Genomic DNA, 25805 nt, shown 5'->3' on the forward strand with positions numbered 1-25805 from the left:
CATCTTTATAAAGACGCGTCCTTAAAAGGACGTTCAACATCGCTGTGTTTTGCTCTTTTAGAGGAAATTACTCTTTTAAATAAAATCACTCTTTTATGAAAAAAACTCGTGAGAGTTCTTTTATCTGCGCTGTCGAAGCGCCCAGGGGCAGGAATGCACAGCCGTGCAAACAGAAGAAAGCCGCTGTTGTGCGCCATATGGTCCAACAGCATGCAGCAGAGGAATGACAGGAACTGGTGTGTAACTCGCAGCAATTGCAGACACGACCATCGGCTCCGAATAAATTTTCTGAATGAACTCCCGTATTCGCCCCGCTTAAATACCCGTATGTCCGGGGGCGGGATATGCAAATACCGTCTGCCAACTTCTCATTGGCCTTTTTTCATAGAACAGAGGTATATATCGGCGCTCAAGAGAGACCCCTAGTGTCGCTTCTCTGACACAACGTGGAGAGAGCGACAGAAGGGGAACAACTGAGGCTGCCTGTTTTGATATTGGAGGTTGTAACATATTGTGACATTTTTATTTTATCCTGATGTAATAATTAGTTGACAAGTATTAACAGGGTCATAGACAATTTCTATTGTCAGTTTTTAATGTCATTATGAATGAACATTAAAATGTTTACTTTATAATACACAGCACATACTTAATATTGATATGCATACAAATATATTAAATCATATATATCTAAATTTGCGTATTTAATACAGTCATTTGTTTTAATAAGTGTTCAGAGAACACTCAGCCCAAACACTCATATTTTTAAAATACTAAGATGTTACAAAGTATTATTGTCATATTTGGACTCAATTCTGATGCATCTACAGAGAATTATAATCTAACTTTCATGTCACTAACATGATTATATTCTACAGTAATAATGATGTTTTTTGTATCTAGTGCTCATGTTACTCCTAAATCATATGCCAAGTTTCTATTGCATACCAGTTGCCAGATATTAAAAGGATTACCAGTGTTTGTTCTCCTGTCAGCACATATTTGGTTATCTAAACCAAACTACAACAAACAGAATCACATGCAAATACAAGCAGAACAACATTTGTTGATTTTCAGTACTTAATCAGCTTAAAGTGAACTTCAAAACATGGGGTATATTTTGTTTATGCTGGTTCCTATGGAATGGCAATTACTAGCATCCAATAGGATACCCAATAAGATCCCTAACTAGTTAAGACTCCTACTTCTGAAGTGGACTTGATAAATAATAAAAATAATAATGCTTTGTTCCTTAGAGTTTGTAATGCTAGTGTTTGTACTGTTAAGAATGGACACATTCATATCAGTGCAGTAGTGTTTCAGACTGTGAAGGCTGGTCTAACTGAGAATAACCTCTAATGTAAGCCAGCTAAAGCCAAATTACACAGTTGTGTTTTTGGTCACTGTAGTTGAGATTCTAGAGTCAAAATATGGTTGTTGCTGATTGATTTGGGTTTTTTCAGACAGCTGTGAGGGGAGAGGGGGGAAATTCCGGGTTGATGTAGGAGAATCCCTGAAATTCCTCTTGACTGATTGCCGCCAGTACATCCGGGTCAGAGGGCGTGAGGGCAGAGGGGGCAGATGTGAAAAACTTATCGAAATTCTCTCCTTTTTTTCCTCCCTGTGAAAATGAAAAAGAAAATCAGTTTGATTCCTATTTTCTAGTAGTTATCAAGCAAATGTTGTTTTCTGTGCACATTATTTCCCTCTTAAAGCTAAGCAGTGGATAAGTTGTCAGTGTCAGTGAGGTGGCAGCTCTGTATCTCAACTTGCTGTACACACAAACATTCTCACAGAATAATAACTGCTTAGATTAGCATGTGTCAAATGGGCAAAGAGCCACAGGCAATGAGGGTCAGGCTTATTTTGGTTCTCTTGTCTTTACAAGACAACAGAACTCCAATAAAAATGAATGTGAAAATGCACCCTGGGAAAAAAATGGAAGGAGCAGGCAGAGCACATTAATATATTTCTAGTAATATAGTTACAGGCTTAAAGTAACCAAAATAAGCAGGCAGTTACTCCAGTAGGTGGTGACAAATGAACATATTTTATGTTGTAAGTAATTCCAACATTGACTCAAATTATTTATTTAAAAACACCAGTCATTCAGCACTGTTACTATGTAAGTGAAAGAGAGCACTAACCCTAAGCCTACACCAAAAATGTTTTAACTTAAAAAAAAAGACAAAATATATATATTTTTTAATTTAGCATTCCTTTTTCCAATTGAGGACATCTCCAAAGTAAGGTTTTGCCAGATTACATTAACCCAAAGAGTAGATGAATTAATCTGCATGGTCTTGATACAATAAAAAAAAAAAAAAAAGCTGAGAGCACGAGTAATGATGCGTCCTTTTCGGTACTCACGGATACAGATACAGATATCTGTATCTTTGTTTATTTTTTTCTGAATTCATATCAATAGTTCATTTCAGATTTTTTTAAAATAATTTATTACATAAAAATAGAACAATTTCATTTTCGACAAAATATTGTATTTATTATTATTTTCTTTATATCAAATTAAGTGCTTTTAAACAGAATCTCACAGCAAAATCCAAAATATAACATTGGAGTTATTTTTGTCAAATAAATTGCTGCATAACAGAGTATCACAGGTGTGTGATATTGCTTAAATATAATACAATTACTATTGATTCATTATTGTTATTATTATTATTATTAGTAGTAGTAGTATTACAGTGAATATGAAATAACTATACAGCAGTGATATATTTCAATCATACTTTTTCCATTTAAAATGAGCATTTATTTTGGCAGAAGTTTTTACTTTAAAGCCCTTTCCATTTCTGTATGTTTTTAATGGTAGCTTCTCACCTTTGCAAAAGCAGGTCACTACGTGACCCAGTGTGATTATTAAACTGCAAAAGGCTGCTATTTTATTAAATAAATACAGTATGTAGTCTGTATATGCCTCGCAAAACAAAGTGAATTAGTGCTCTGCTTGCTGTCATCTGCTACAAACAGAGTGCGAGATGCTCATGTAGGTGTTTTTCCATTTAGCAGACAAGGAGCTCTAAATGGTATGAGCAGCTGGTATTTGCACAACACATTCACTTTGAAGCATGCAGCATATGTAAACTATAAGTTTATCTTAATAATCGCAGCCTTTGTGGTTTAATAATCACACTAGGACATAATGTGATTTTAATTTGTGCATTGAATGTTTACGGAATCATTAGCACGGCAGATGGTATCAGATTTTGATATCTGCGCATTTTTTATCGAGCACAATTTCAAGTACATAAGCGTGATATCGGATTCCGATACCGGTATCGGGACATCCCTACACAGGAGGTATACCCACCTGCACGCACACACAAACACACACAAACAGATGCATATATTTATGAATATTAGGGGTGTGCAGCAAATCCATGATCTGTATCTGTTACTATGAAAAAATGATCTGTAACTGTATCTGGATTCGAATAGAATTGCATATGGGTGTGGCTTAAACCAGAAGTGCATCAAAACTAATTTTAAAATGTAATTCTCTTACATTTAGGCTATAGCTTCTGTTTATAAAGTATGTCTCAGCTAGGCTTATTTAAACATTATTATTATTAAATTATGTAATTGATATTTTATTTATTTTTTCTCACCAGATGAAGCTGAATATGTAGGCTACATAAACCGTGGAATATTTTGTTAACTGTGGTTTCTCCTGCTATTTTGGACATTAATATCTGCTTAAACAATATTTACATTTATGTCTGTGCAGTATACAAGTACAAATACGAATATTAAAATAATTGAGAAGAAATAAATACATGTAATTGATCGCTTGGCAGTCGAGTGTGAAGCGGCTGGGATGAGGATTAGCACCTCTAAATCTGAGGCCATGGTTCTCAGCAGGAAACCGATGGAGTGCGTACTCCAGGTAGGGAAGGAGGTATTGCCCCAAGTGAAGGAGTTCAAGTACCTCAGGGTCTTGGTCACGAGTGAGGGGACAATGGAGCGGGAGGTTGGCCAGAGAATCGATAAAATCATCACTTCTTTAGTCAGGAATTAAACATCATGCTCAGGTTGGTTTATAAACCCTTACGTGCTATACATTTGTCATTAATGTGATCAGACATTTCAAACAGACATTACAAGAAGTGGAATATCTTTATGAAATAGTTAATACTCTTTACAAGCTTAGATTCAACATTCATAAGGTTTACACTGTAGTAATATTGGCTTCACAGACTCATCATTGCTTTGTAATTTTCTATATATTTATTTAAAATATAGCTTTATGCTTGTGTTTGTTGGATGATCAGTCATCCGAATATTTTTTTATTATTCGGATGAATTAGTTGTTTCATTATTCGTGCCTTTCTGAATATGGTATTTGGCTTCAGGCACATCCCTAATGCATATGCAGATGTTTTCTAACATGCTGGGAACTTTCCATAGTCTTCTATTGTTTTTAGACTGAGCTAAAAATATTTTGTATCCCTACTCCTTCAAACTTCAAACAAACCTTTATGCATTTTAAGAATGATTAACCTTTCTGCAGTTAATCCACATACTTTATTTAGTATGTGGATTAACTGTTTTCTTCGCAGTTAATCCACATACTTTATTTAGTATGTGGATTAACTGTTTTCTTCGCAGAGTTTTATAGGTGTTGTGATAGATGATACTGACACTTCTGGGTTTGAAGGGAGGCTGTATCTCTAATCTCTCCAGCCTGTCCCAGTCTATCCAGCGGAAGAAAGGATGCTCCCGGATCTCTCTCTCAGCATCCTCTCCTCCACCTAAGCGCTTAACAGGGTTCTTAGTCAGGAGCTAGGAAAGAATGAAAGAAAACTATTTTAGCAGCTAATGTTAGTACTAAAGATGGGATAGCATGTACTGTGAGAAAAGTACTGTAGGCAGCGGAGATGAAAGAACATGAAGTAGATTACCCCTTTACAGATGGCCACAGCCTCCCGAGAGAGACTCTTTGGATATGAAACGCTCTGTTCCATTATGGACTGAAACAGCTCCTCCTCATCAATCCCATCAAAAGGAGGCTGATGAAAAGAAAGAGAAACAGAGGGAGAAGTTGCAGGGGATTAAGATCTAGTGAGAGAGGGACAGAATTAAAAGATTACAGCAAGAGAAAATTAAAAAATAAGTCAAATTACCTGCCCAGCCAGCATCTCGTAGAGGAGAACTCCATATGACCACCAGTCTACTGCTTTACCATATGCCTGATATGCCACAATCTAAAAACAGTACAAATCCTATATATGGGTTTGCTATGAAATAATTTATTATTGATTTAATTAATTGTATAATGCGATATTCTTAGAATTATATACTTAGGAATATTTACCCTTACAGAGGTATAAACCATGTTAAATGCTTGAATTTAGATGGATGGTGTAATAGAAACAGAGGATTCTCAATGCGGTAAGAAGCACATGAAAGTCATAATATAATAATTACACAATCAATATGCTTGTGTCTCTGTGTCAGTTGTGTATGTGTGTGTGTCTTAGTGGAAAGCATGAGTAAGAGAGATTAATTTCCTTGCCTGCAGGGACACATATAGCATCTTTTCAAAATGACAGGGACACAAAGATCAATGGCCTTTTCTTTTTTTTACATAATGTGATCAATGCGCGCCAGTTTAACTGCTGGGTTAATACAGTGCTGACACTTACTGGGCTTCGTTAGACCCACATAAACACTTGTTCCCTTATACTGACCTTAATCACTTATTCACATACATGCAAAACACATCACATAAACACTTTAGCATATACATCACTCGATTCAGATGTCCATCATAGCACCAAGTAGTAAGCACTGCAGTGAACCTAAATGAAATACACACACACAAAGACACGTAGATGCATATACACACAGACATGTGCTGACTGTGCACATTGACATGTGACTTTAATGTAAACACATAGTCAAAGTCACAAAGAAAAGAAGAGGGATCAGATGGGAGGAGAGGAATGGATTAAGCTGTGGGAGAGATATACTGTAAAGAGAAAGAGAGAGAGAGAGAGAGAGAGAGAGAGAGAGAGAGAGAGAGAGAGAGAGAGAGAGAGAGAGAAACCTCAGGTGCAATGTAATCAGGTGTGCCACAGAAGGTGCGGGTGGTCTCCCCTTCCATCATGCCTTCCCTGCACATCCCAAAATCTGCTATCTTGATATGTCCTTCACTGTCCAGTAGGACATTGTCCAGCTTTAGGTCTCTTCAGGAAACAGAGAGAGAGAATATTAAATGACTGTAGAATATGGTGTGTTTGTGCAAGTACAAACTCATCTGTGTCTTGTACCTGTATATGATGCCATTGTTGTGCAGGAAGAAAAGACCCACTGCTATCTCAGCAGCGTAGAATCTGCCAACACAAAATGAACTATTAAACACACTTTCCTCCACTGCGGGCAGAATGAGAAAACGATACTCTACAAGAGAATTTAGAAACAGAAGACAGATAGTGAATCAATAAGGAAACAATTAAAATGAAAGAAAATGAAAGCAGGATTGAGATACAGTAAGACAAGAAGTGCTCACGCTGCATGCGGTTCTTTAAACTTTCCCACGATTTGGATGTGAAACATAAGATCACCACCATTCACATACTCCATGACATAATACAGACGATCCTACAACACAAAACCAATTATCAGTTATCAGCACATATGCAATTTCATATTACCATCTAGAATTAAAAATGTATTATCAATCAATACACTTGATCACATACTATACAAGTAAATAATACAACAAAGCCCACTGCTGATTAGCAATTAGCCTATGCAATTGTCATATATATATATCATTTTACGTGAGATATGGCTGTGTGACTGTTCAAGTCAAGTCAAGTCAATTTTATTTGTATAGCGCCTTTCACAACACACATTGTTTCAAAGCAGCTTCACAGAAGATCAGCATTAACAGGCAATAAAACTGTAATGTCTATAAAGTCGATTAATCATCATTGTGTAATTAGATAAAATACGATTGTTAATCGTGTTTAAAAATAAGTAATTCAATAATAATTGTATAAATATCCCCAGTGAGCAAGCCGAAGGCGACTGTGGCAAGGAACACAAAACTCCATTAGATGTTGATTAATGGAGAAAAATAACCTTGGGAGAAACCAGACTCACTGTGGGGGCCAGTTCCCCTCTGGATAACATCATGAATATAATGCCAATATTACTTATGTATAGTTAAAGTCATGTTTTAAAATGATTAAACTAAGTAAGTGTTAAGGGTCAGTGTTTAAACATCGATTGTGTTTGAACTGTAAGATTAATGACCGATGCCTTTGAAGTCCATCCTGGATTAACTGCAGAAGTTCACATAGATGCAATTGTCCTTGTTAATTGGCTGATGAGGGCTTTTGTTGGCAATTGTTAGTCTATGTATTCCATTTCAAGATGGTAGTCCATCAATAGACCGAGGTGATGCAGGCAGAAATCAATGAGGTACATCACAGTTCAACCTGGCCGGTAATTTCGGTGAGGTTCGGTGTGGTCCATCCTAAATCCAAGGTTCAGACAATGGCATATGAAGTATCCAATGTCTTATGGTTGGAGTTGGCATCAGTTCATCCGCTGAAGTCCATCATAATAGACTGAAGTGATGTTTGGCTGGCACCGGCTGCATTTGGTCATCATCATTCAGCGACACGTAGCAGTGGAGTCCAACACGAAGGAGGAATGGAGCTGGATCCAGCCGGTTTTGGTGACCTCAGGATAGGAGTCCCGAGGTTGAACAGGTTCACAGGTCACTTTTTCATTTAATCATATAAATTATATGAAGTTGGTAACACTTTACAATAAGGTGGTATTTGTTAACTTAAGTTAACAAATATTTTTAAAGCATTTAATAATTTTGGTTAATTTTAATGTCTACATATATATGTTTTAACATTAAACTTGTAAATACATTATGAATTAACCCTTAACAATAAAAACATTGCAAAATTACTACTAATGATAATAATAATAATGATACTCTAACTGCTTTATTACCAAAAGTTTAGGGCCATTAGTGACTCAAGATATTATAAGAGTCACAGTATGCATTTGCACTTCCATAAATCATATTTTAATGATTATTTAATATCTTTATGAGTTTACTTTAATAGGATATATATTTCTTAGTTTATTACAAGACAAATGAACACTATATTTATTTCAAGTTTAAACTATAGCAAGTACACATTAATAGTATGATATGGCTATTGCCATTTAGGTGTACTACTACAATTATTTAAGTTGCACGTCTATTTAGATTCAATAGGTACCGGTAAAAATACATGCTACTTGTAGCTCAATATGTACTTGACAGCCGGTTGGGTCTCATAAAACATAAAATATTAAAAAGAAAATATAGCAAAATATATTATTTTCTATTACTTTCTAATTGTCATTAAAATGCTTTGAAAATGTTACACTATCTGGCCATTTTGTAGATACATTTTTGATGAATACACTGTACGTGCATGGTATGTAATTATGTTTGGTGAAACACTTGTGCATTTAAGGGTTAACACTAACAAACAATGAATTAAAGAATATTTATAAATGAACATTAACCAAGATTAATAAATGCTGTAAAAAATAATAGCACTTTGTTAGTTCATGATACCTTATGCATTAACCAATTAACTAAAACTACAACCTGAATAGTAAAGTGTTATCTGAAAGTTTGTGAAAAGAACAATTAAAAAAGCACAAAGGGATGGTAGCTTCCTGTTCTGTGTCCTTAAGATTCTCTCCCAAATTTTCCATATTCATATGTGAACTACAAAATACAACAATTAAAGTTGAAGTGTGTAATTTATGCACCACTAGTGTCAGTTCCCAAGCTGAATTGCATAAAATAATGAATGTTATCAAACAAGATTCCCTAAGATCGTTCGGTCATACAGATTGTCCCACACCAAACTCACTCCATTTGTTGAAGAAATGTTGCTACTTTGGGCTGGTTGGGATGCTCAAACAGATTGCTACTGTATTCCGTCAGGTTGGGCATTTGAAAAACTGGCAACACTTTACAATAGGGTTCCATTTCTCATAACCAAACATACATATTATTAGTTTGTTCAAAATTCATTCTACAGGGAAAAAGTCATGTGATTTGAATTCAAATGTTAACAAACCATTAAGGCCACACACAACTTCTATCCTCTTTTTCTCTCCTTCAATACCACAGCTGCAAATGATTTCATCAGGCCGATTGCCAATTTGCAGTATGTATTGGATAAATTGGACACACAATTAACACAGTGAGAAATAATTTTTAAATGCAAAATTAGGCAACTTATAGAGAGTTCCAAAAAGACTATCCAAAAAAAATAAAAATAAATAGTGCTTGAATTGTAGATTTATTAATTACAAACACTTATTGTGTCATAGCAAGAAAAATGTAATTGATTTAAAATGATCCAACGAATCATATTTGGCTACATAGACTGGCAGGCTTTACATTTGAAAAATGGCAGATGAAAACCATGAATCAACAGTTTTATTCCAGCTCACCTATTTAGGACTCATATGAAAGAATTCTAAGATGGAAGGAACTTAAGCTATTCAAGGAGAAAGGTGACCACACTCTCACATTATTACATGTGTCTGTTATTTTGTTCACCACACTTCCAGCTGACATATTACATAATCCCCTTATTCCTCTCCCTCTCAAGACTACTAACGACCTTGTTAAGGGCACACAGCTAATTAATGAATGTAATATTTCAGTCCCTATCTAGGCCAATGTACACAACCATTTTATAACAACCATGATTCTTTCATTGTTGCAATGGTTATATAGCTTTACTGAATAACTGACATCATTACTCCACCATCCATAATATCCTCATTAAAAATAACCAGTCTGCTGCCCTGGGAGACCAGTAGTGCACATGGAAGACCAATAAAATGTCTGTACAGATGTTACAGTTGTGTAAAGCCAAAAAAGTTGATTTAAAATTGCCCTGAAGGTGGTGATTATATCTGTTCCATCACTGAGGGACAAGTAACATTTCAGCCCAAAGTATATTTCGTAATTTACAAATGTGCAGATACACTGTAGGTATGACCTCATCTCCTGACTCCCACTCCTACTTAAAGCTGAAAAGTGTAAAAAAAATGTAATGTTAAAATAATTTCTCCTCTGCTTAATATGCAGAGACAGATTTTCAGCCAAAAATCTGATAATGTGATAATGTGGCTCTGTGCCTAATAGTGCTATCAAAACATTGCAGCATTTGTTTGAGAATTCTGACCAGTCTAACATGGCAACACTGGTTCAACCAATGGAGTGATTTTGATGTGGAACAATAGTATTTTAAAACATTTTTTTTATTTGCAAGTCTGTTTGCTGATGCCAGAGGTGCAGACATTACTCGCTTCCACTTCATTGACTTGATCCATACTTGAAGTTGATCGATAGTGGATTTTGCTGATAATGATAACTAAGGTGGTGGAAAACGGCAATAACAGATTCATCTTTTCTTACTAAGACAGGCACAGACAGAGAAGCTACAAGAGTCCAAAATTAATCAAATCAAAATGCAGATTATTGTGCATCCAAAATCTCAATAAAAAGCAGAAAGATTTAGTGCATAATGTGTGACTTTGAAATATAAACAATCTTGAAACACACTGGAGACGTAACATACTATGAAACATTACAGAGATGTTAGTCAATTTCATTGCTCTATAGTTAAGTAGGTTAGGTACCAAAATAAGCTTTTACAGCCTATATATTTCACCAGATGAGTTTTAAATGAGGAATAAGGTTTATTATTATTCACAAGATATGAAATTGGAGACACATTGTATGTACTGATGTGGCATTTTTCTAAATAGTCATTTTTTTTTTAAGGCCCTTGCTTCAATTTATAATACATCATTATATAAACAAAATATGCGTAGAAGTGAGAATAAAAATGTAGATGAATATTATCAGTGATAGATTTAGAAATAGCAAATCCACAAAAGGTTTCAGTGATTGTTTTTTTTTTTCACCTCTAGAGGCTGCTGTTATACTGTAGAACTAAACATTCTAAGTGTAGAAACCTTCAGTGCCGGCCAAAGAGTAATAATAATAAGTTAAAAAGTAAACTATCGGCAACTATCGGAATAGATTTTTGACCATGACCGATAGTTCCAAAATGCACCTATCGGCACTGATTAATCTGTAAAACTAATATATCAGTCAACCTCTAGTCCATATACACAGAAACTCACACACGCTGACCTCAGTCTGAAAGGCGAGGTACAGAGTGGTCAGGAAGTGAGGTCGTCCCGTAAGACCCAGCACTCTTCTCTCCACCATGGCACTCTCTGTGTCCTCATCCTGAAACAGTACATCTTTCTTCAACACCTTCACCGCAAACAGGCGCTCGCTCCCCCTCTCCTCTGCCAATAAGACCTGTGGGATGGCGAGGAAAACTTGTTAACACTCATTGAACATTAATAATTAAGATTTCATCATCTACTGCTCACTTTCCTCCTGCAGCGACGTGATTGGGCAAACATAAGACAAGAGGGCAAAACATCATCAGAAGCTAGTTTAACATGCATAGTCTTCATCTAGGGGAACATTAGCTCAAATCAAACAACCTGAGCACACACATACATACACTTATAGAGCTCACAGCAGCCTAGGAATGCTATACCACTTATTTTAATTTCAATTCCACACAAAGTATCAATACCAGTAACAATACCTCTGTTAAAAGGAATTATTGTGAGTTCTGGTGATCATTGGGAAATTGTAGGCCATTTGTAGGCCTAATTAAAAAACACTTAAGATCAATATTTTTTTCTGTGGATTAATCCTCTCAATACAACATTACATCAGTGTGTATGGTATTGATATATTGATAGGACCAATCCATCCATTCCTACTGCAGCCTCAATGAACTGAGCAATTTTTCTCTCCTTTTAATTACATTGGATTATTTCTTAAGTGTGCCTGCTCTCTTAGTGTCTAGCTTTCATTTAGCCTTTTTTCTACTCTGTCATTTTTCTATCTATCTCTGGGTCCCAGGTCTCTCTCCTCTCTTTATTCTCTTTCTCTCATTTCTATCCTTTCTTTAGCACGGTTCTGCACCTTGGAGGATGTGCTGTCTACTGAGCATAACCCTGACCTCTTATATAACCAAATATCACGAGTGTGTGCACATGCGCAAATACGTCAGTTCTTACGTGGTCAGACACTCAAATGCACACGCAAAATTTGCAGTTGCAAACATTCATCAAATCTGCATACATACTATAATTATTTTAGATCTATTAGTATAACAACAAAGACAAACAAACATTCCTGCACCCAATCAGACAAAAGAGTGCAAAATGCACACATACACTCTCATGCCATTTTCCCTCAGTGATCAAACAGCTCAATCCTTCACTTGTACGCTCTACACTGACAGGTGACAACAGCATTCTCTTCAGCACAGACAGAGGAATAATGCTTTGTTTAACCAAAATATTCCAACATAACCCCCCGAACAGCTTGTTTAGGCTTATGGTGGGAATGTGCATCTGTCTTATACATATCACAAACTGCACTTCATTTATCACATAACAGGATTGCCTGAACTCATGTATCTGCATTGCCCAAGGTATTTTAAAGGTGAAGAGGTATGCATCTCTCTGGACCTTGAGTCAGAGCTCAAAAGAAGTTTATTTATTTATTACTTTAAATAATTCTGTAACTTTGCAAACACATGTTTATGAATTTATACAGTATATACAATATGAGTGATTCTTTCATTAGGGGCTTGTCTATTTAACATTTTCAAAAATGACTAACCCTAAATGAAATTTGTTAAAAATGTTTCAGCATTGTGTTTAAGCATTTGTTACATGGAGCAAGATTTTTGTTGTTGTGTGATGGTAATGACCTTTTTTCACTTTTAAAGAGAAGGAAAGGTGTTTTAGAAAGTAACTTAAAGTAAAAGTAATTAGTAATTTATTACTTTTTTAATAAAGTAATGAGTAATCTGACAATTTTAGTGGATTACTATTTTTAGGTAATTTACCCAACACATGATTGATTGTTAGTTATAAGAAAATTACACATAAATACCAAATACCATGTTTTTGAGAAAAGGTGAACAGTAGAAATTAAAAAATAACACTTTCTATGAAGTTACAATAGAGGGGAATTAAAATATTTCCTGGTGGGGATAAGTGAAAAGTAGAGAAATTGAGGCAATTTTTTACCTTTCAATGCTTAAATTCTTTATATATATATATATATATAAAAACATTTCTTGTCTTTAGAATCATCCTAGGGGACAGATAATTTTCCCTGAAGAATCACCCATATGTGTTTTTGATTTTTTTTTATGTGTGATTTCAAAAAACCTAAATTCTTGAAGTGCACTTTTTTTTTTTTTAAAGCATATTATACTATGTGCTGTTTTTAAAGTATATTTGAATTGTACCTTTCCAAAACTCCCTTTGCCTAGAACCATGAGGAAGTTAAAATCATGCAGTCCGACTTGTCCTGTGCTCATGTGCAGTACAGTGGGAGTCGGGCTCAGAGCAGGCGGGGCCACAGTAGGAAGGGCCATTGTCACGGTAGCAGGATCAGGAAGAATAGAGGGTGTAATAGCAGCTTCTGGCACCTTACAACATGGAGAGAAACATGGGATGAGAACTTGAAAAGAGAGAGAGAGAGAGAGAGAGAGAGAGAGAGAGAGAGAGAGAGAGAGAGAGAGTATAGTTTATAAATAGACCTATACTGCCCTCCTGTGGATGTGTTAAGAAAGTGAGTAGGGACCAGTTGTCATGACATGTTGGATTTTACATTTAACATGAGTTAAATGTAAAATATCTTATAAAAACAGCGAAAAAGAATGAAAATGTTAAAATTGTATAAATTCTATTACAATGGTCAATTAGACATGCACACACACACTGACTGGCACTCTACAGCGTTCTCCAGGCTAAATATTGTAAGCGTGTGACTTGTCATGTAGATGATTCTTTCATACAAATTGACTTACAGTCCTCCTATTACAGACACAATCCCCCTGGAGCAACCTGAGGATAAGTGTCTGCACAAGGTCACAGTGGTGATCATGAATTGCCACTATGTGCTTTGAACCTTTGAACTTTTCAGATACTTGCTCAGTTCTTTAAACACTACTATGCTACATCATCGTTTATGATGTATGTCACAATGTGTTACAAACATCTGAGACCACTTGGCAAAATGCTTTTATTATTTTTTTTCTTATTTAATACAGCATTTTTCATTATATATAATATTCTGAACATGAATTTGAGAATATCTTAGTATTTGGTTTTTGCTTTAATGACAGCATGCATTCGAGCTTGCGTGGACTTCACAGATTTGTGCAAAGAGCATCTTTTGTGCTTCAATGGATTTAATGTAATCTTACCTTTTGCTCTTGGTCAATGTCACAAATTTGCTTAATAAATTAGTGACCTAAAAATCTTAAACATTTCTTATTCATTTTACGTCTTAAGGTTCCATTTTTCAAAAAGTTTTTAAACCTATGGGGTTCATTAATGGCCCTACCATTATTTCTCCTGGTAATTTGCCTGGAAAGAGCAAAGGTGTAACTTTTTTTATGATAATGATACCATTTATTGTTCCCTAAAGTAATAACAATTAAATGCACTACTTTTTGATTTTATGCTGTTTTGATCTTATTTACATATACATTTCTCCATTTTACCATTCGCATTTGCAAACATACAAATTTATGAAACTTTAATCAGTAAAAACCTACACTTCTGTAAGTTGAAACTTGAAGAAAATATGAGAATGTGACATTTATTGGAGGTAAATTGCTGCCATCTGGTAAACAAAATATAAACAGCATGACTTGAAAATCATGTTGTGACAATAATAGCCAGTAGATGGCTGCAGGGTCTCCTGAACAGTAAAGCATTTCACCATGGTACTGCTACAGAATGAACTGTGAGCAAGGCTCAATGAGGCCACATTTATAACTCACAGATGTGGGTAAATGTATTTGTTTCCATAACAGAAAAATGAAGTGTTTTGTCTAGAGGATGCGGCACCTGCATCCAAGCCTAAACTTACCCACAGTGAAAAATGTATACTTACTATTATTTGATCTTTGTTCTCTCTCTCTCTCTCTCTCTCTCTCTCTCTCTCTCTCTCTGTGTGTGTGTGTGTGTGTGTGTGTGTGTTCTGCATTCTGTGTTAGTCTCACCCATTTATTTCTGTGTGTGTGTGTGTGTGTGTGTGTGTGTGTGTGTGTGTATGTAGTGTGTTCTCCTCCTGGCTGTTTTAGTCTCACCCATTAATACTGTGTGTGCGAGTGCTGCATTGTGGCTGTGTTAATGTCTCACCCCTCATAGTACTGTGGCTGATTTATTGGTTTTATCAGTTTAAAAAAAAAAAAAAAAAAGGTCTGTTATAGTCTCACCAGGTCATTTGTGTGTGTGTGTGCAGTAAGTCTGTGTGTGAGAGGGTGCGTATGTTTTGCACTCTGGATGTTTTATAGCCTCACCCTTTACATTTCCGTAAGTGTTTCGTAAATCATCATCATTATTCTGGTCAAAAATGACCGAAGACTATAGGAGGGTTAAACTGTTTAAATATGATTTTGAATTCTAAATGTTCAGTGTGGTCTCAGACATTTGGACCCCACTGTATGTCCATATATAGAGCCAAATAATGGAAAGAGTATATAGAAAAAAATCTAATTCACAAATGATACGAGAGTGTGTACCTGCAGGTCTGGGTCAGGCACAGGGATGTTATAATATTCTCCCTCATCCTGGTTGAGTAGCTTGAACCAGCCACTGACAGAGCGTCTGAATATCTCACTAACACCAAATGACAGAGCGCCCATGAAGTCATTTCGTGAGGTACGATCCCAGTCCCAGACCTCTACAGATAAACGCCTGTCCCACTGCCTCCCACGAACTGAACTATAGATAGACAGAAGAGATAGATGAACTTGCATATACATACTGTCTATATAAGTTAGCTTCAGCATATACACAAACACACATTGGTTTATCTATTTTGATGCAGACTTTTATTGTTTTTTACTGAACTAAAATATATTTTCTATCCCCTAATCTAACCCCTAACACCCCCCAACCCCACCCCCCCACGCATACACACAAACACACACAAAACTCACAAGGTGAAACTCTCGTTCCAGATTGGGTTGAGTGTAGAACGAATGGTTTTGGTTTTCTGTTTGCTCTGGCTCTTTGGATCAGGGATTAGTTTGAGCTTCACGTAAGGGTCCGACAGGCCGTTAGGGTCCATGGGGATCAGGTTATGTGCTTCATGCACTGAAATGCAGATTACAGACTGTGAATGAGTGTGTGTGTGTGTGTGTGTGTGTGTGTGTGTGTGTGTGTGTGTGTGTGTGTGCATATGTATGTGCTTCTATGTAGCTATATTTGCATGTTGAGACCAAAATAAAACTTGATTAGAGGGTTTGTATTTATCTGTGATTGTGTTGATATGCCAATACAGTGAATGTATATTAAGTTGTAAGAAATAAACCTATCAGTAAAACATGCTGCCGGTTCCCTTTAGAAGTACAGAACTGCATTTTAAACACTCACATTCTTTGTATAGCATTAGTAGACTTCTTTCTACTGATTAGTCTCTCTATATTGGGGCTTCTGGTCTAAAAGCCAAAGACTTAGTTAAGTTGACAGAACAGCTAGTTACATTGTAAAAACAGTAGCTTGTGAGTGTATAATTAACCTTGTACTGATGATGCTGTATGCACACATTTCCCTCTACTGGAGAAAAGCTTAACTGTGCCATGCAGCTCTTAGTAGTTCTGCAGTGTGCTTCCTTGGACAGCACATTCTTTCCTCTTTCAGTGAGTAAAGAAGTTATTCATCCTCATGGTATAAACAGGAGCCCCATAATAAACATTGTTTTTAAAGTCTAACAGTGTTCATCAGCTTTTAAACTTCCTGTCATACTATCTCAGGGGATATCCCAGCACTCCACATGGGCTCAAGGAGCCTGTTGCCTCTTTTCTCATTAGCCATGAATGTTTAAGAGGCACAGGGGTATTTTAGCCCTGACTTTTATTTATGGGTCATTAATAGGCAATCTACAATACAAAACACACCAATACTACAATACACTGAGCAACGCCCAGTGTTATACTTTTTCCACAATTCTACTGTAATATAAAAAATATACATTATAGAAAACTAATACTTTATACAGTATAATACTATAATATTCTACTATTACTACACAATTAGACATCATCGATCATTTTCTATTTAACATTTAATTTAATGATATCCTTTCTTTTTATTCTAATTTTAATTGATTAACATTTGTTTTGTTATCTTTTCAAGCAAACTTTAATGGCAGCATTAATAGCCATGTTTATTTATTTCTTTTACTTTGGTATGAATTATTTACACTTTTAGGTTGCTTTGCATTATGATATTTAACTTATAACCTAAGCCCCAAATTTAATTTATGTCTAGTGACACCTCTGAACTCACCAGTAACATAAATGTCCTCCTTCTCTCCACGCACGGTCAGGCGAATCCGTCCTCTTTTCTCAGTGTGGTCTTGTCCACACAGACTGGGGACACTGTTCTCACAGCGCTTGTGTATGTTCATGTCACAACCTATATCACATGCACAAACAGATACAAAGAATAGGAGAAAGAGTGATTGGGAAAGAGATGCCTTACAAATTATTGTTGCTTATTGTCAACAGCCATGGCAGTACATTGGTCCTTAAGACACGTTGTGCTGAAACAGCATGTGCTTTCAGCCATCACAGCTTGCTTTATTATTTCCTGGAAGTGCAGCATGTCATGCAAATTATATTAAATTATATGGTTGTTATTACATAGATTAAACCATAGTTAAAGGAATTAATTTCAATCTCACATTCACTATTAGATACAGTTTCTATTAAGGGCCTGAAAAACAACACTACGCACTGATACCATTACTTATAATTAGATAAACTATGTGTTAATTTAACATCAGTCATCTCTATGATTGTGATGTGTAGATTAAGCTAAACATATTCAAGAATTAATACTGTGGAGTTTTGAACAGGATAAAGATGTGATACAAATTAAGAAACTCAGCTGGTTCTAACACCAAAATACACTTCATGAGTTTTTGTTCTCATTGCATGGACCTAGAGAGCTGACATATTCTTCCAAAAATCTTCATTTGTGTTCAGCAGAAGAAAGAATGTCATATATATCTGGCATGGTATAGGAGAAAATGATGAGAGAATTTCCATTTTTGGGTGAACTATCCCTTCAAGGTAAAGAACTTCCTATCTGGCAGATTTCACTAAGACTTAAAGGGATAGTTCACCCAAAAATGGAAATTCTCTCATCATTTTCTCCTATACCATGCCAGATATATATGACATTCTTTCTTCTGCTGAACACAAATGAAGATTTTTGGAAGAATATGTCAGCTCTCTAGGTCCATGCAATGAGAACAAAAACTCAAGGGATAGTTCATCCAAAAATGTCATTTTTAACTCATATGTCGTTACAAACCTTTATGACATTCTTTCTAATGCCTAAGTGCTTAATGCTTTCTATTGTTTAAATGAATATTAAAGTCCGTCTTCTCAGCACAATGGCAGTTGATAGTGCTTATCTTTCAAGCTTAAAAAAGGACCTAAAAGTATCATAAAAATAGTCCACATGACACCATCATATTGATATGGGTTTGGAATGATGAGAGTACATTAGGACAGAATTTCCATTTAAGGTGAACTATTTCTTTAATATATTGAAAGTGAATTCACATTATTATACAAATATATCATCATGGTTACTGTTGTAACCTCCGTTCCCAGAGTGAGGGAATGAGACGTTGTGTTGAATGAAGTGTCACAAGGGGGGTCTTCCTTGGGAGCCTTGTGTACCTCTGAACTTGAGAAAAGGCCAATGTGAAATTGGCAGACAGAATTTGCATGTCCTGCACCCGGACATATGGGTATAAAGGAAAGCGGGCGTGCATCTGTCAGTCAGGTTTTTGCACTGAGGAGTGGAGAATAAGGCACAGCTGTTTACAGTGGTAGGTCTAGTGCCGTGGCAGGAGGGACACAACGACTCATTCCCTCCCTCAGGAAACGCAGGTTACAACAGTAACCATGACGTTCCCCTTCTGTCACTCACTCAGCATTGTGTCGAATGAAGTGACACAAGGGGTCCCATTCAAAATGCCACAAACTACTCCATGTTACGTGAACTGCTGAGACAGGCGCCTCTAAGGAACCTGATAATCAAGTCATGCTTACCCAAGGACTTTCTATCTACTGCGTCATGGTGGGCCACAATAGAGGCTACATACACCTCCAAGGTGGAGGGGGACAGCCTCCCCTCCAGCCTCTCTTGCAGGAATGAAAGCACTGACCGTACTGTGCATCTCTGCAGGTCTTTGGCACGGGAAGAACACCAATTCGTAGTTGCCTGATGGAGGGAGCTCTGACTTGGTTGATCGTGTCTATGACTGCAGGTGGTAGATCACTCAGGTCCAGGGGCCAGACGTGGAGGTTCCAGAGGTCTGGGCACGGGTGCCAGAGGGTGTCCCGTCCCTGAGAAAGAAGGTCCTTCCTCAGGGGGATTTTCCAGGGAAGTGCTGTTGTGAGGAGCGTAAGATCCGTGAAGCAGGTCCGGGTGGGCCAAAAAGGAGCCACCATGGTGACCTGTTCCTAATCCTCCCTGACCTTGCACAGCACCAGTGCAAGAAGGCTCACTGTGGGAAATAAGTACTTGCGCAGCCCCTGGGGCCAGCTGTGTGCCAATGCATCTGTCCCGAGAGGGGCTTCTATCAGGGAGTACCAGAGCGGGCAGTGGGAATTGTCCTGGGAGGTAAAGAGATCTATCTGTGCCATGTCGAATTGGTCCCAAATCAGCTGGACCACCTGGGGGTGGAGCCTCCACTCTCTGCTGGGCAAAACCTGTCACGACAGTGCGTCCACCTTTGTGTTGCAGTTGCCAGGGATATGAGTGGCTGCTGACTCCAAAGGAGGAGATGGTGGGCGAGTTGTGACATATGACGAGAGCGCAAGGTGCCTTGCCAATTTATGTACGCACGGATCAAGACGTGCTAGCCCAGAATCAGTGGGAGAAAACCTCCACAGGGTAAGGAATACAGCCAGCAACTCTAGGCATTTGATGTGCCAACGCAGCCGGGGCCTTGTCAAGGATACAGCATCAGCAAACCCGTTACACACGCCGCCCCAAGTGTTGAAAGTCTGATGGCAGGAGGGGGTAATTATCACACAGTATGTGCATGGTGCCATGTCCATCTCAGGTCTCGAGTCTGTTGCCAGTGTTGAAACGGTCTCATCAACCCGAGCAGAGCAACCACAGCTGAGGATGCCATATGCCCCAGGAGCCTCTGGAATTGTTTTAGAGGAACTGCTGTGCCAGGCTCGAAGAGTGCGAGGCACCTGAGCACGCACTCGTTGGTGAGGCGCACTGCCATTGAGACTGAGTCTAACTCCATGCAGTGAAAAGTGATGCTCTGAACTTGCTCTTTTCCCAGTTGACCTGAAGACCTAGACGGCTGAGGTGCCTGAGCACCTGGTCCCTGTGAGCGCATAGTAACTCTCAAGAGTGAGCCAGGATGAGCCAGTCGTTGAGGTAATTGAGTATGCGGAGGCCCTGTTCCCATAGCGGGGCAAGGGCTGCCTCTGCGACCTTGGTAAAGATGCGAGGGGACAGGGACAGGCCAAAGGGGAGGACCTTGTACTGATACGCCTGGCTGTCGAACGTGAACCGTAGGAAGGGTCGGTGTCGAGGCAAGATGGAAGTACGTGTCCTTCAGAATCTGTTTCTGTGTGAGCATTTTGAACGGGAGTTTGTGTAAGGCCTGGTTGAGAACTCGCAAGTCCAAGATTTGTCGCAACCCAGCACCTTTTTTGGGTAGGATGAAGTAAGGGCTGTAGGAACCGTTCATACGGAGGTGGAGCGAATACCGCTGAAACGAGGTGGGAGTCGGGCGAACTGAATCGCTTAGCCAAGTAGGATAGTAGGATAGTAGGATAGTCCTGGCCACCCTGTGCGTCGTGGGGATTTACCTGGTGAAACCAAGCACGTCGTCATTCCCAAATCGCCTTCATCGCCAGCCGGGTCGTCCTCAGTCCCATGGGAAGAAGGAGTGACGCTGGGGGCGGCTGAAGTGGCTTTCTCTCCTGAGGAAAGAAAGCCGCGACCACAACGTTGCACGGAGAACATAAACTATTCATAAAATGCTGCGTGCGTGTGATCGCAGCCCAGGTACACGAGGCAGCTTTTATAACTGTCAGAAGTGGAAAGAAATCGACCGCATCCAGGAACTACACAGAGGCGGAAAGACATCTTGAAAAAGACTCGTCCTGAAAAGGACATTCAACGCCTGCTGTGTATTGCTCTTTTATGAGTGAAAACTCAAACTCTTTCAGAGAAAACAAATTATTTTAGGAGGGGAAAACACTCTCTTAGGCAGTGAAAGCGCTGTCGAAGCGCCCAATGGCGTGGACATGCAGAGAGAGAGAATGCCAGCAGTGCTTCTGACCAGTAAAGGTGAGTGGAACAGTGGTGAACTCAGCTTGCTGTTACACAACTGCTCGGCTCCGAAGGAAAAATCTGACTGACAGACGCACGCCCGCTTCCCTTTATACCCGTATGTCTGGGGGCAGGACATACAAATTCTGTGTGCCAATTTCACATTGGCCTTTTCTCAAGTTCAGAGGTATGTGAGGCTCCCAAGGAAGACCCCCCTTGTGTCACTTCATTCGACACAACGTCGAGTGAGTGACAGAAGGGGAAGTGAAGTTGGGATGACGAAGGGATGCCGGTAGAATGATCTTAGAAGTGAGGTAAGCAGTTGCTTATATGTCCTTGCATTGTGATTGGCAGGATAAAAACTGTGAACTTTGAATGAACTTTCAATTGGAACTTGATATAAATGGACTCACAGGTACATTTCATGCCTTGATGAATGAGGCCATAGAGCAGAGACCCACAGTGATCACAGAAGGTGGGACTGGAATATGTGTGTACTTTAAACTTGTGTTTGCTCTTGAGGTCCTGGAAAGAGAGAGAGAGAGAGAGAGAGAGAGAGAGAGAGAGAGAGAGAGAGAGAGAGAGAGAAATGATGTACTCAAATTCAATTTTTTAAATTGTTAGTCTGTTAGCAAAAACACTTTGATGATATTTCATATTTAAAACAGAAGTGTACGCAATTCAAAATCCCATTTCTTCAAGGTTGGGCGAGAGAAGGACATTTAAATCATGCGTCTGATGAGAAACACACTTATGCTGTCTTTTGCGCTAGAAATAGGATAATCTGTCATTATGCACAAAGCATATGCACAAATAAACACACATACTCTACTTTCCCTCTAGCTCTCTCTTTCGCTCTCTCGCAGGGTCCAGAAGAAAAGCTCCGTTTTGAAGTGACTTTTTCACTGGGAGCCAATTAGAAAGGGATATTTTTAAGGATGAATGGTGGTGAATGTATGAGTTCAGCTCAGCTGTGAAAACTGAATCCTCCTATATGCCTAAACTCTATCCACCCACCCCAGTTTTCTCCCTCTCCCCCTCATTCTCACTCTCTGCATGCCGACTTCTTCTTTTCTTCATCCTCTGGCAATTTTCCTCTCCACTTTCCTGACTCTGTCAGTCTCCCTCATCCACCTTTCACACAGCCATCAATGTCTACCCTTCCAGCTGCACACAACCTTCCCTCCTTTACTTCATTTTACATTTTATTTAGCTGCTTACGAATGTATTTTTTTTATAAATCTAGCAAAAAAAAAAAAAAAAAGGTAAATAAGCTCCTAAGGAAAGACAGGGTGAAATGAAGACAGTGTGTTTCAATAAAGCACATTTCATGCATTTCACTTTCACACTTATTCTCACAGTCACTCTTTACTATGTGAGTGTCAGTAGCAGTGTAACACCATCATATCACTTCCCCTGCATGTTTTATCATAGCAAGAGTAAGAGACAGAGAGAAAATTGATTTTCTTTTTCCCCTTTGATAGTCTTCTATTTTAAAGAAAGTATGCGACAGAGACCAATAAAAGGATTGTCAGGAAAGGAAAAAGATAGTGGCGGTGAGACCTACTTTCATATGGCTTACTCAGCCAAAAATAAATGGTTTGCATTGCAAAAATGTGAAACTGAAGAAAAGACTTTCTGTGAATTTACATGCTGGTCCTGGCTGGTGTATGCTGGTTTGGTGCTGGTCTAGCTGGTTGACCAATAAAAATTGCAGGTCAACCAGTATGGCCTTTGGTTGACCAAGGAAGATTTGTTGGATAGGCTAGATACTGTACAAGCCTGCTAAGGACAACAGCATCCCAAACACCAGCAATGCTAGTCTATTTAAAAGGGGAGAGCAATGGGGTAATGGGAGATACAAGAGAATGAGAGCTGAAAGATGGTGAACATATCATAAAATCAAATATGAGAAGATCAAAAGAAAACATAATGAAATCGAGAAAGCATAATGAAGTAAACAGAAAAACAGCTGAATAAATAAAATAAAATAAAATAAAAGTGATAGCTAAAAAAAAAATAAAAATGTTTAAAGCAAAAAAAAAATTATGTACAGTAAATGGATACTAAGATAGTACATTCAATAAAACAACAAAGAAAGAAAGTCATACATACCTCTGCTTTAGGTGCAGTCGTGGCTCCAGGACAAGTAAATGTGACGAACTCATGACAGCGTTTGTGCACCACAAAACTGCAGACTAACAAAAACACATCCCATATGCTTCCATTTTTGTTAAACACCTTTGGGATGAATTGTAATGCCATATAACCAAACATCAGTGCCTGACCTGACTGATGCTCTTGTGTCTGAATAAGAGGAAATCCCTATGTAGCCTTACCAGAGGAGTGTAAGCTGTTATAGCAGCATGAGGACCAATCCCTTATTAAAGGAATATTCTGGGTTCAATAGAAGTTAAGCTCAACCATCAGCATTTGTGGCATAATATTGATTACCACAAAAAGTATTTTGAGATGCCTCACATTTTCTTAAAAAAAAAAATATATATATATATATAAAATCTTGGTTCTAGTGAGGCACATACAATGGAAGTGAAAGGGGCCAATCCATAAATATTAAAATAGTCACGGTTTCAAAAGTATAGTCACAAGTTGTAAACAATATGCGTATTAACATTATTTTACTTCATTGTCATGATGATGTAATGTCAACAAACCCTAAACATCTGTAAAATTATTAATTAAACAACTGTAAAGCTCAAATAATACATGAGTCTTAACAGAAGAATTTTTTATAAAATAATAAGCTTCACATTTCTCTCTTTAAACCCTCCAAATATTGGCCCCATTAACTTCTTTTGTAAGTGCCTCACTATAACCCAGATTTTTGCTTTTTTAAAAGAAAAGGAAGCACGAGTCAAGACAAATTTTTGTGGTAATCAACATTATGCCACAAATAATGTTAATTGAATTTCCTTAAATGTCCATAGTTTAATATTAAATGTTCATGGGTGTGATGTTTGGGTGTCTACTGTACATACTTGGGCCATATAGTGTATCATCACCAACAACTGACACTGACATTGCATCAAAATGATTACCTTGACATTGGAATCCTTGCTTTCCAATTCCCCTGTAAAACAGACAACAACTCACATTATGATATCTAATTAAATTGCTTAATTGCATAGAAAAGTAGAGGGGAGATCAGAAGGAGTGGTGTAGTGTAGTGTACATTGTATGCATCATTACAGAGGGCAAAGAGTAGACCTAAGCTGTTGAGGATGTGACAGATACAGGTAATTTCAAGAAATCTTATTTCGACAGGCCATTTAAGGGCTCTCCAATACACCATAACAACAGGTTGCTCTGCTCCTGATCTCTTTGCTATGCAAAACACAACTTAGCATAAATCCCACGAGTGCTAATACAAGATGCTTTGACACCTAACACTGGGTATGATCCACTCTGAAATAAGCTGAGAATCCGAATCTGAGAGTATCTACAGCTCTTTATGTGTGTCCTTCAGACCAGTTGAAAGGTTTTGAGAGGTGTGAGCAATCAACATCAATATATGCTCCAAAATATGGGCACAGAAAGTACAAGGACAAAAAGACAGCGGAAGGCAGAGAAAGGGAATGAGAGAGAAATAATTAACTAGAAGAAACTGCTAATTGTACTTATTTATTTTACTTTCTCTTTTGTTCTAGTTTAATTAAACTGTCAATAGAGTTCGATTTGTGTTGTTTTATGTAGGGTAAAAGCAAGTAAATTAGACCACTTTTGAGTTTGAGATGACTTTTTGAGATGAGATTAGATCTGAAATCACCCTATGTATTTATCATTATTACGATTACTACTAATCCTCTTAGTGCGCTGGGACATGATGTTAATTTCTTAAGAGGTCAGCCACCCCTAACTGAACTTCATTCACACCGATGTTTTTCCAGCTGCTCTTGAAACCCAGTATTCCTTGTTCTCATCCTACCCATTTCTGGATTTGATCACCAGATCCAAGGTGAAGTATGTAACTTTTTTTTATGTCAAAATACATTCTACCTTTCCCATTTATTGTTCATTGACAAATATAAGTAAACCATTCATGGGTTTACCTCCCCCAAAAGTATAAACACTGAGCCTTATAGGCACTATCAAAACAATGTTGTTTACATTTTGAGCGGCCCACACAGCTGCACCCATCCCTTTCTAGCGCAACCTATAGCTTGAGTTTGGGGCATGGATACTTATTCAGTGGGGGGAATATTAACATCTATAGCAGATGTGTACAGAGGAAAAGAAATTTAGCTTTGCCAAAATTA

At 37.8% G+C, this 25805-nt stretch overlaps 1 protein-coding gene across 4 annotated transcripts in view; it reads right to left on the reverse strand.

The window, feature by feature from the left end:
* Positions 1 to 549: 549 nt before the first annotated feature.
* Positions 550 to 25805, reverse strand: part of LOC127655684 (protein kinase C gamma type-like) — a 32884-nt gene continuing 7628 nt past the window's right edge. For all 4 annotated transcript variants that reach the window (XM_052143614.1, XM_052143613.1, XM_052143612.1 and 1 more), the window contains exons 3-17: positions 24588 to 24619; positions 23644 to 23726; positions 21942 to 22053; positions 17494 to 17622; positions 16143 to 16299; positions 15723 to 15924; positions 13434 to 13616; positions 11234 to 11407; positions 6533 to 6624; positions 6294 to 6356; positions 6071 to 6209; positions 5145 to 5225; positions 4923 to 5030; positions 4663 to 4803; positions 550 to 1621 (exon numbers count right to left, since the gene is read on the reverse strand). In XM_052143614.1, the coding sequence (XP_051999574.1) occupies positions 1460 to 1621; positions 4663 to 4803; positions 4923 to 5030; positions 5145 to 5225; positions 6071 to 6209; positions 6294 to 6356; positions 6533 to 6624; positions 11234 to 11407; positions 13434 to 13616; positions 15723 to 15924; positions 16143 to 16299; positions 17494 to 17622; positions 21942 to 22053; positions 23644 to 23726; positions 24588 to 24619 (1858 nt within the window). In that variant the 3' untranslated portion in view covers positions 550 to 1459. The remainder of the gene's footprint in view (positions 1622 to 4662; positions 4804 to 4922; positions 5031 to 5144; positions 5226 to 6070; positions 6210 to 6293; positions 6357 to 6532; positions 6625 to 11233; positions 11408 to 13433; positions 13617 to 15722; positions 15925 to 16142; positions 16300 to 17493; positions 17623 to 21941; positions 22054 to 23643; positions 23727 to 24587; positions 24620 to 25805) is intronic.

This window comes from Xyrauchen texanus, chromosome 15, assembly GCF_025860055.1.
Source record: "Xyrauchen texanus isolate HMW12.3.18 chromosome 15, RBS_HiC_50CHRs, whole genome shotgun sequence".
In the NCBI taxonomy this organism is placed as follows: Eukaryota; Metazoa; Chordata; class Actinopteri; order Cypriniformes; family Catostomidae; genus Xyrauchen; species Xyrauchen texanus.